The following is a 12,334-nucleotide window of genomic DNA, read 5'->3' as shown; positions in this document are numbered from 1 at the left end:
AATGAGACTCTGGCAACACCACTGAAGAAGTCATCACAGTAAACATGTATCCATAGCTGTAATTCAAGGGACTTAAAATCTATTGGATGTCCATCGTTTTCAAAAAGTTTCAAAAAGTTTCAAGGCGGTAGTGCACTCATACCACTAAAACAAAGGGAGTCCTGATTTTAGTAGACAGGATGCTACAGATGTCTATAGACTACACAGAGAGTACAGTAAATGGAAGATCTGTATGTGCTCTTATTAATATTAACAATACAGACCGTTCAACTGCAGGTCAATGCTCTCTTCCTGGGTCATCTATTGCTTTGAAAACATTTATCTCCAATTTAAATTGAAGATATAAAGCACTTTTAATTATGTCACAAAATGTGCTATGTAAATAAACTTGCCTTACCGTGCCTTGCCTAATGTGTTCTGGGCCGTGGTGAAGAACTACCTACAAGTACTCATCCATTAAAAAAAAAAAAAAAAAAAAAACTACTGCACTGGTTTTAACTTTGCCTGTTAAATGCAGCTTAAAATATATTAAAGGGGTGATGAACTGAGAAATCGAATTTTCCTTGAGCTTTTGACATATAAGAGGTCATCATACTTTAAGAATATCCTGTAAGTTTTAGAGCTGAAAACTTCCTTGTTAGTCCAATAAAAGCTTAATTGACACCAAACCCAGCAAACAACAGGATTTACAAAGTGGGGATCTATGACGTCAAAGGGCAGCAAGCACCGCCTCTGCAGAAGAAGATCAACGCCTACTTCATCACTGCCTGTTTAGCCCCGCCCACACCGATTCACGCATGACATGCAATAGAATAGGTAGCCTAAGTAACACAGGCCTATGTGGTACTAAACCGGATCGAGCTACCAAGCAATAAACATGCCGTTGAAGATTACAAAATATTGTGCAGTGCCTGGACTCGACAGTAATGCAACATGTAAGTAACTGTGTTAATTACAATGCCTGATCTGATATGTAATGATTCGTGTACAGTAAGATGTTCTTTGTCTGTGTGTCAGTAAATCAAACCAGTGACTAAACGTCAACTTGCGTTGTTTCTCTTTAGTAGGATGAAAATAATCTGTTATTTAACGGTGATTAAATTATATAAAGAAAGCGATCAAAGAAATCCCCCTTTGCAATCATTGGAGCAGTGCACGCTGAAGCTGTCAATCAAACAGCGGCAGTTTATCAGTGACTGACGAGCAAAACTCCTGTTTTATTCAACAAATCTTTTAGCTATATCGCATTTGCACTGTTAGTGAAGATGAAAACATTTGTTAGTGTGCAGAAATTGAGTTGCAGAATGACGAGATCACTGCTTTCATGCGCTCAACATGTCTGTGATCGGCTACACAGTGTTCATCTCTACAACCTTTCATGCTGCGATTTAAATATAATGCCATAGATCTAAATGTAATGCAACACTTTTCATGATTATTTAACCTTGAGAGCTGTAATAGTAAAAACACGCTAAAAGAGAGTAATACTTGGCTATTTCAAATGGAAAGATGTTAGCCAATCACAGCAGTGAGCGTTTACACTTAAGTCTCACAGCAGACACACCCCTTATAACAGAGCGTTCGACCAGAGGGCTACAATCAGGGTAGGAAAAATGCCTTTTATTTATAAATTATGACAATTTTGGATGTAAAAAGCATAATGACATTATAAATGCACCCCAGGAAACATTATAAAACAATAAAACAATGCAGTTCATGACCCCTTTAAAATAACAGTATGGTTAGAATAATTTGTTATCATTTAATCATCCTGTTGTTGTGACATTCATTCTTTTGTGGAACATAAAAGAGGAAGTTTAGCATAATGAGGCTGACAAGCTCCAAAAATGACAAAAAGCATCATAAAAGTCATCCTTGTGACTTGTTCACTATATTACCAGAAGCCATACCATAGTTTTGTGAGGAACAGACTGCCATTCACATGATCACTATTCACTTTCGTAATGGAAGCATTCCAATGAAAGAAAGTCTTAAAGATTTCGAAAGAAATAAGAGTGAGTATAATGATATTGTTTTTTTTGTGCTTTATCAACATGCAGTAACAAACTGATGTCATGAAGTGATGAAATCAGAGACCAGTTTACTCGGCAGCCATATTTGCAACACTAGGCCTACATGTAACCTTACATGTGAGTCTCTATCACTATATATTATCAACTATAACTAACTTCTTAAGTTTCACTTGCACTGATAGAGCAAGATAATTTATTTTATTTGTCCTCTTTCATGGACAAGTATTTTCTTCAGTGTAAATGCGTTTAAATTCTTCATTTTCTTCAAATCTCTTAACTTCCAGCAAAAGAGTTTTGAATTGCACTGGCTCTCTTGATTCAAGAGAAGTAAATCACAGTTTCTCTCTGTTGCAAGGCATGTGATTGGCTGTTTGCCACTGATGTCATGCATTCATGCTCCACAAACTCAGAATCAAAGCCTGAGTTGCCAGAGGAAAGTCGATGGTCAGCATCATGGTACCAACAAAGCCAGATTGGAGTGGTTTGGCTTTGTCAATTTGAAACCCTTAATGGAGTGTACTCACACCCCCAGGGTGCATGGCATGCCCTGAATTTGGTTTGCCAAAGAAATGGCATTTACAAGTGCTTACAAGTTAATCACTTGATCCCTAAAAGGGTAGTGGGAACTTTGGGAACATAGCCAGGCCGGGGTCTCAGGACAACATGAGAGTATGCCGGGGCGAACTAAAGGCACTCGGGTCAGGAGGGACCGCCTTCACAGAGAGGATGCTGAGCTCAACTGACTGGAGCACTCTGCAGGGCTCTTAGCACCATGGAAGCGTCTCCAAAGCGAATGAGGCGCAGTCTGTGAGGGTTAACCTCCTTGTGCATCTGCAGAACCTGATGATCAGGTCGTGCTTCTCTAAGGACATACCATCCACTGCATCATGACATGCTGCTATAGCGGCCACATTCAGCTTCAAGGTGGAGAAGGATAGCAGTCTCTCCAGCCTTTCCTGCAGGAAAGAAATATCTGACCAAACGGCACACCTCTGTGGGTCTTCAACTTGGGAAGAACACCAATTAGCAAAAAGACATCACTCCAAAGCATACAGCCACTTGGTAGAGAGGGCTTTGGCTTGAGTGATAGTGTCTATCACCACTGGTGATAGTCCACTCAGGTCTTCCACATCCTGTAGAGGGGCCGGACATGGAGCTTCCAGAGGTCTGAGCACAGGTGCCAAATTGTGCCCTTCATATGAGCAAGAAGGTCCTTCATCAGAGGAATTTGCCAGGGAGGGGACTGATGCAAGGAGCGAGAGAACCAAGCCTGGATGGGCCAGTAAGGCACAACCAACAAGACTTGCTCCCATCCTCCCTTGACCTTGCACAGTTTCTGTGCAATCAGGCTCACTGTGGGGAACGCATACTTGCACAAACCCTGGGGCCAGCTGTGCACCAGGGTATCTGTGCCAAGCGGAGCTTTGGTCAGGAAATACCATAGAGCTGGGGTGCCCAATAGGTTGATAAACCATTAGATCGCAAAGACAATGCTGGTAGATCGCACATAATTTTAATAAATGCTTTTGTTAAATTTTAATTAAAAGAAATAACAATGTCCTTCCTTCTCCTTTTAGTGTCTGTTGGACTTGCATTTGACTAATACATTTTGACCAGGTGAGGTTTTTTGTTTATTCAGTTGCCATGACAACTAGACTGCTTCGCATGAATCACACTTTCCAAGAGCTTCGGAGTTCGGAGAACAGAGCGCAAAGTCAGCTTCCTCCAAATACACATGAAACAGCCGTCTCCAAAGAAGGAGATAGCGGGCGAGTTGTGATATGTGGCATGAGTTGATACTGCCCTGCAAATTAAATGTGCTACCACCACTGTGTTGCTTAAAATATATTAAAATAACAGTCTGCTTGGAATAATTTGTTATCATTTAATCATCCTGTTGTTGTGACATTTATTCTTTTGTGGAACATAAAAGAGGAAGTTTAGCATAATGAGGCTGACAAGATCCAAAAATGACAAAAAGCATCATAAAAGTCATCCTCGTGACTTGTTCACTATATTACCAGAAGCCATACCATAATTTTATGAGGAACAGACTGCCATTCACATGATCACTATTCACTTTCATAATGGAAGCATTCCAAAGAAAGAAAGTCTTAAAGATTTCGAAAGACATAAGAGTGAGTGATATTGTTCTTTTTTGTGCTTTATCAACATGCAGTAACACAATGACGTCATGGAGTGATGAAATCAGAGACTCCAGGAAATTTAAACAGTCAGATCATGGTCCCTTTCAAGGAAAGTCCAGTTAACTCGTCCTGGCAGCTATTTCAGGCATTCAAGAATAAGTCCTATCTATTTGAATAAGGAAATCTTGTAATCTCAAACTGTCCCATAAATGTTATTTCTTATGTTCTTATTTCAAGCTGGACCATGCGCATGTGCAGTCCCAAGCGTGCTTCTTTGGACACTGACTGCTTCTATAGCAATTGGCGCTACTAATGCAAGCTGCAGTGATGCAGACTTTACCAATTGGTGATTGGTCCTTTTATTTAGAATGCGGGACTCACTTTCTCCCATTCATAGTAATATGAGTGCATCGACCTGGTATCTAAAGCCTTTGATGAGATGCACGTTAATACTAGGTGTAAATTAGGGCCAAAGGGATAGAGAACAGCAAGAGAACGAACTGGTGTGATATAATTTCAAAAACAAAATCAGGTCAAAACAAAGTTGGTTTGGACTCGCTGCTGACTCCAAAGGAGGAGATAGCAGGCGAGTTGCAATATGTGGCATGAGTTGATACTGCCCTGGCGATTAAATATGCCACCACCACTGTGTTGTCCATCCAGACTAACACATGCTTGCCCTAGATCAGGGCTATTCAACTGGCAGCCCGCGGGCCAAGTTCGGCCCACCGATCATCTTCATCTGGCCCCTGGGCACCCACACCACTAATCCTACCCAAGACTACCAAGCATATTATGTGCACGCCATAAAGCTAAAACTCATTTTGGCATATATTTTCTACGAGATTACATGCTCGTACTATTGATACACATTCTCATGTGATCGGGTTGGGTGGCCATAGTGACGCCTGCAGCTGCACTGTTTGTACCATGCACTCTCCTCCGACTGACCTGAGAAATGTTTTCCGTGCAAATATTTCAGCAATTATGTGTGTCCCATATTTCTGTCGACTGAACCAGCGATACCAATCATTGGCGAATTAATCATTCTTTTGTCTCGATTCTCTTCAGTGAATTGGCCAAACGCGCTTGCATAACTATCTGAAACGTTCCGTCACCCTCATCGCGTTTGCTTAACTATCTGAAACGTTCCGTCACCCTCATCGCGATTGCATAACTATCTGAAACTATCTGAATTTTTATTCGTTCGGACCGCTCTGTCACTGAATCATCTGAAGTTGTTTTTCAATCAGTAACAACAAATACAGAACAAATAGCGCTGTTTTCAGGCGTTTCTCTAGTTTACTTTGAACTACGCAGCATGGCAAGGTGGATAATGGAACAAAAGCTTAAAAGAGCTGTGTTTATACCCAGTCACCATTATTAAACACCGTTGCGACATCCAGTAAGAAACGTTTCAATTCGACAAATCATTATAAACCACAAAACACTCGATGATTAAACTAATTTTAAATCAGATGAAACAGCTTCAACATTCCCAACAATGAGGAAAACAGGAGAAACGTGCCATGAATGAAGACAGAAGACTTTTAAATCCCAAAATCACCACACTTACAAACATTTACCATGAATGAACTGTAGTAATTTACCATGGATTGTGGAAATGTGGAATATTTATATTGACTAACCTGTTGTAGCCATTTATATTGCAATATATTTATTAGGTGGGTAGGGGAATATATAATTAATTTCTTTGTGATGCTGTGTATAGTTTTTACATGCATTTAGGTGTTTTTTTTTAGAGATATATATATATATATATATATATAGGCCGATATAACATATAATATAATATCATTTGACAGTGGTAGTAGTGAGTAGCCATGTATGGTTTTACCTGTGGTTACCAAGTCTCACTGTCAGAATATTTTAATATAAGCCTATATTAATTACCACTAAGAACCACACTGCTGTCATTTTTGTTGTGTTTTTGTTATTGAGAGGAAAACATGCAGCAAAACATGCAGCAAATATTTACATATTCATCTAAACGATGCTCTAAGCAGTGTGGGCGACATGGGGATGTTAGCTTACAGTATAACGCTGAAAAGGTATTTCAAACTTATTTTTGCCCATAAGCGAAGAAAGAAAAACATCTTTGCAATGAGTATATCAGGACCTTGAGAAAAAGAGAGTTAAAGAAAGTGCAAAATAAAGATAAATGACACTTACTTGGTTCCACACACACTTCCTTGTAGTCCTGACAGCAGCTGCCTTCATTTACACATGCAGCATCACAGTAGCAAGCTGCATTAGCATCACGACTTCTTGGATATGCAGCGATTTTTACAGCTATCAGTAACTATCAGGTAGAAAACACACAAAATAAAGAGCATGTGGACAGAATGATATCTCAAATATAATGTGTCAAATATAATAGTAATACAGAGCTTCAATCCTATGCACAGTGACATCTAAAATCATTTAAAGGTGTTTACACAATGGATTGAAAAGAGTGATTACAGATTATATACGTTTTGCCCTCACCGACCACTTTATTAGGTACACCTGTTCAACTGGTCATTAACGCAAATATCTAATGAGCCAATCACACTGCAGCAAATCAATGCATTTAGGCATGTAGACATGGTCAATATGATATGCTGAAGTTCAAACTGAGCATCAGAATAGGGAAGAAAGATGATTTAAGTGACTTTGAATGTGGCATGGTTGTTGGTGCCAGACGTGCTGGTTTGAGTATAAAAGAAACTGCATTTACTGGGATTTTCATGCACATATCTAGAATTTACAAAGAATGGTTCAAAAAAGAGAAAATATCCAGTGAGCAGCAGTTCTGTGGAAGAAAATGCCTTGTTAGATTCCAGAGGTCATAGGCGAATGACCAGACTGGTTCAATCTGAAAAAAGGCAACAGTAACTCAAATAACCTCTTGTTACAACCAAGGTCTACAGATGACCACACCGGGTGCCACTCCTGTTAGCTAAGAACAGGAAACCGAGGCTACAATTTACACTGGCTCACCAAAATTGGAAAAAAAATTGTAATAGAAGATTGGAAAAACATTGCCTGGTCTGATGAGTCTTGATTTCTGCTGCTGTAGAGTTAGAATTTGGCATAAACAACAAATGAAATCATGGATCCATACTGCCTTGTATCAACTGTGTGATGCTATCATGCCAATAATGGACCAAAATCTCAGGAATGTTTTCAGCACCTTGTTGAATGTCACAAAGAATTAAGGTAGTTCTGAAGGCAAAGGGGACCTGGTACTTGCAAGGTGTTCCTATTAAAGGAACACACCACTTTTTTTGATAATAAGCTCATTTTCGAGCTCCCCAAGAGTTAAACAGTTGAGTTTTACCGTTTTCGAATCCATTCAGCTGATCTCCGGGTCTAGCAGTACCACTTTTAGCATAGCTTAGCATAGTTCATTGAATTTGATTAGACCGTTAGCATATCACTCAAAAATTGACCAAAGAGTTTTCAATATTTTTCCTATTTAAAACTTGACTCTTCTGTAGTTACATGGTGTACTAAAATGAAAAGCTGCGATTGGCTAGGAACTATACTCTCATTCCTGGCGTAATAATCAAGGAACTTTGCTGCCGTACCATGGCGTGCAGCAGGAGCAAGTGATATTACGCAGCATCTCTCACAAATGTCTCCATAGTCACAAGGCACGCTCCCTGCGCAAGCAGGGGGTCACAGGTGCTGCGTAATATCATTGCGCCAGCTGCACCCATGGTACAGCAGCAAAGTTCCTTGATTATTACACTGGAACGAGAGTATAGTTCCTAACCATATCAGCCTAGAAAATCACAACTTTTTATTTTCCATCGGTCTTAGTACACAATGTAACTACAGAAGAGTCAAGTTTTAAATAGGAAAAATATCGAAACTCTTTGGTCATTTTTGAGCGAGATGCTAACGGTCTAATCAGATTCAATGAACTATGCTAAGCTATGCTAAAAGTGGTACCGCCAGACCCTGGAGATCGGCTGAATGGATTCGAAAACGGTAAAACTCGACTGTTTAACTCTAGGGGAGTTGGAAAATTAGCCTATTTTCAAAAAAGTGGAGTGTTCCTTTAAAGTGGCTGGTGAGTGTACAGTATGTAATAGGGCTGCGCGATATATCGCATGAGATTGTCACACGCATTTCGTCAGTAAAGCCGGTTCCCTGATTACTGCTAAATCGCCATCACCTGCTTTCAAATGGAGTGGCATTTAATAGACAGAGCCGTAGATCACTGAAAAGCCACGCAATATCGCGTTCATTATCGAAGGTGATTCATCTGGTGGTGGCGATTTAGCGGTAATCAGTGAACCGGCTTTACTGACGAAATGCGCGTGACAATCTCATGCGATATATCGTGCAGCCCTAGTATGTAATATATAGATTATAAAGGGTGATCTTTAATTAAAATGATTTCAGTCAAAGGCTGGCCTAAATTCAGTTATGACCAGAAAAAAACTGTAGAAAATTGATATTGTACCTTTATCACTGCAGCGAAGTTTCAGTATAAATATGACTGTGAGAATTAAAGCCAGCAAGGCGAGCAGAAGGATCTACAGAAAAACAAAAACAAGAGAATCCAACTACAGTTACAAAATTCAGTAAAGAATTGAATCATTATTATAATTGCATTAAAGGATTAGTCCACTTTCAAATAAATTTTTCCTGATAACTTTTTCCGTAAGTAGAATAGGAAAGGCGTAGGACATACAGCGTAAGCTTTTTGAAGAATACGGAAGGCAGAATGCCGAAGCACTTGCAAGGCGATCATTTGTGTTTATAAAGCATTTGTATTTTCCATTTGTATTGGTTCGATCGTTTCGCTAGATAAGACCCTTATTCCTCGTCTGGTATCGTTTCAAGCCCTTTGAAGCTGCACTGAAACTAATTTTGACCTTCAACCGTTTGGAGTCCATTGAAGTCCACTATAAGGAGAATAATCCTGAAATGTTTTCATCAAAAACATTAATTTCTTTTCGACTGAAGAAAGAAGGACATGGATATCTTGGATGACATGTGGGTGAGTAAATGTTCAGAAAATGTTTATTTGAAAGTGGACTAATCCTTTAATATAATTTGCTTGGATTTTAGGAAAACTTAATGGTTAAGGATAGGGCTAGGGTTTAGGAATATGTTTCTTGGCATAAATGAAACTATAACAAATCCAAATTTACTAGCATAAATTGGCCCTGTAAGTCTACTGCATGGCATCACACTACTAACCACAAGGTCATGAGTTCAATCCCTGTGGACACATACACTATAGCAGACATGTGCCGGTATATGGTAGTACGAAATATCACGATAATGAACATGCATGATATTGTTATCGTGGGCAATTCAAAATACTGTGAATAATTATTTATTACTAATTATTCCGATTTTAAGAATGCATTTTACAAATACTTTTCCCATCAACCTGTTTAAATTGCACAACACAGCTGTATGCTGCATCAAAGAGGTCTGATGTAAACAAGCCCAACACTCATGAGCAGCATTGCGGAATGAGTGATGGAGATGAGCTCTACATTCATTCTCTGACAGCAGATGCAGCTGTTACACCAGTAACCCCATAAACAAAGCAGCTGCGCTACTTTCTGTTTCTGAACAGTATTTAAATGTTTTAAACAGCCATTCAGATTTTTGTATTCACTACAGCACCAAAGACTTCATGGGCTATTTATTTTCAAAATTTTTATATTTTAATCTGGACTTTCCAATTCTTTGTGTGTAAATTTCCCCTCATCATCATCTTCCACAGGTGTTACAATGCTGAACGTCTCAAACTGTTGTGACCGTTGTGCAGTAGACGAAAGGGAGCAAGATTTCACTGAACTTGCACACACTTTTCATTTGTTAAGGTTTAAAGTGAAGTTTTCATGATGCACTACATGATGCATAAGCAGCTTTGTTGAATTTAGAATGTCACACTAAACAAAAATCAGTTATTTTCTGTCAAATCTTTTAGCATTCTTTTTTCAGTAATAGTTCTTCCAAAAAAAAAAAAAGCTTCAATTCCTTAAAGGTGCCAAGATCAACTATAAGAATTACACAAACCAGCCACAAATTTAAACTTGCACATTTATCTGATAAACTGATTATTTGGTATAGGCGTTGTTTCGAAATATCAAAACAATGGATTGTTGCAAATGCAGCCCTAAAAAGCCTCATTGGGAATAACCTTAAGAGAACTCCACTAGCTCAACTCAAAGGGATGCTGTAATGCTATATTACACAGTGAGTTACACAGTGAGACTTCTAGAGGTAGTTAATGACCAACATTTCACCAAAGCTCTGGTGCAGCCAGTTGTTACTTGTTTTCACCACTGTGCTGTACAGTAGAAACTTCCATGACCTCTAAAGTTTTTTATTAATTTCTTTGACTCCCCTGTCTTTCCAAGATTTCACTGACTGTAGGGACCCTGAAAAAAATATTATAAGCTATATCTCAGCTATCTAACAGCACAAATGATCAAATATAGGCTACTTTACAAAAACAAAAATGAAAATCGGGAAAAAAAAAAAATAGACAAAACTTTACATCCCAGCTAACAGAGTTTTGTTATAAGAACGTTCTCTAAACAATAGTGTTATGATGATCATTTTCACATTGGTTTACTTTCATCCTCTTCAATAATGCTTCAATTCCTTAAAGGTGCCCTAGAATCAAAAATTGAATTTATCTTGGCATAGTTAAATAACAAGAGTTCAGTACATGGAAAAGACATACATTGAGTTTCAAACCCCATTGCTTCCTCCTTCTTATATAAATCTCATTTGTTTAAAAGACTTCCGGAAAACATGCGGATCTCAACATAACACCGACTGTTACGTAACAGTCGGGATCATTAATATGTATGACCCCAATATTTGCATATATGCCAGCCCATGTTCAAGGCATTAGACAAGGAAAGGCAGTATTAACGTCTGGATCTGTGCACAGACAAGGTAAGCCAGCAAGAACAACAGCGAAAAATGGCAGATGGAGCAATAATAACTGACATGATCCATGATAGCATGATATTTCTAGTGATATTTGTAAATTGTCTATCTAAATGTTTCATTAGCATGTTGCTAATGTACTGTTAAATGTGGTTAAAGTTACCATCGTTTCTTACTGTATTCACAGAGGCAAGAGAGCCGTCGCTATTTTCATTTTTAAACATGTGCAGTCTGTATAATGCATAAACACAACTCCATTCTTTATAAATCTCTCCAACAGTGTAGCATTAGCCGTTAGCCACAGAGCATATAGCCTCAAACTCACTCAGAATAAAACTTTAACATCCAAATAAATACTCACATAATTCGAAGCATGCATACAGCATGCATGACGAACATCTTGTAAAGATCCATTTGAGGGTTATATTAGCTGTGTGAACTTTGTAAATGTGCTGTAATATAGTCGAGAGCTCATGTGGCAGGGAGCACACAATTTAAAGGGGCGGCGCTGCCAAAATCAGTGTATAGTTAATGATGCCCCAAAATAGGCAGTTAAAAAAATTAATTTAAAAAATCTATGGGGTATTTTGAGCTGAAACTTCAGACACATTCAGGAGACACCTTAGACTTATATTACATCTTGTGCAAAAGGATTCTTGGGCACCTTTAAGTCAGCAATTACAGAAAAAAAAAAAAACAGTTGTTTAAACAAGTTTATTGCAGTCATTTGCCTGTTATTAAAAACAGACATGTTGATCTGCTTTATCAATGCAGTAACGTTTTCATAAACACCTGCAATTGCTGATGAATCAACTCAACAAATGTCAAGGGTCAAGAGCCCAACTAAAGTGAACGCCGATCTCCATGATGGTGACCTCAAACAAAACATTTTCAATATCAACATCTAAAACTCAGTGAAGCTGGTAATGCTGTTTGTGGAGTTGTATAATCAGATCTTAAGAGATTTAATGTCTTTTATCTTCAGTTCATCTAAGGCTGAAGAAAGTCATAGTTTGTGTTCTTTCTCTTTCTATCAGTGCTTGTTACTCAGTGGTGTTTGAATGTTATAAAAGAATGTTTCAGGAACATCATACTAACCTATAAATAACATTCTACTAACAATAAGGAAACTGGACATTTTCATGTTCTTGGAATGTTACAAATCAATGTTCCTAGAATGTTTAATTTTAAATCAAAATTAAGTTGAAAGAACGT

The 12,334-nt window shown here is 38.4% G+C and overlaps 1 protein-coding gene across 1 annotated transcript in view; it reads right to left on the bottom strand.

Moving 5' to 3' along the window:
• The window catches only part of enpp1 (ectonucleotide pyrophosphatase/phosphodiesterase 1), an 85,724-nt gene that overhangs the window by 72,326 nt on the left and 1,064 nt on the right, over nucleotides 1-12,334 (bottom strand). The window contains 3 exon segments of the mRNA XM_048208431.1: nucleotides 6,374-6,464; nucleotides 6,466-6,503; nucleotides 8,658-8,730. Of these exon segments, the coding sequence (XP_048064388.1) occupies nucleotides 6,374-6,464; nucleotides 6,466-6,503; nucleotides 8,658-8,730 (202 nt within the window).

Source organism: Megalobrama amblycephala, linkage group LG11 (assembly GCF_018812025.1).
Source record: "Megalobrama amblycephala isolate DHTTF-2021 linkage group LG11, ASM1881202v1, whole genome shotgun sequence".
Classification (NCBI taxonomy): domain Eukaryota; kingdom Metazoa; phylum Chordata; class Actinopteri; order Cypriniformes; family Xenocyprididae; genus Megalobrama; species Megalobrama amblycephala.
The sequence above is the reverse complement of the archived record's forward strand: the minus strand, read 5'-3'. Positions and strand labels throughout refer to the sequence as shown.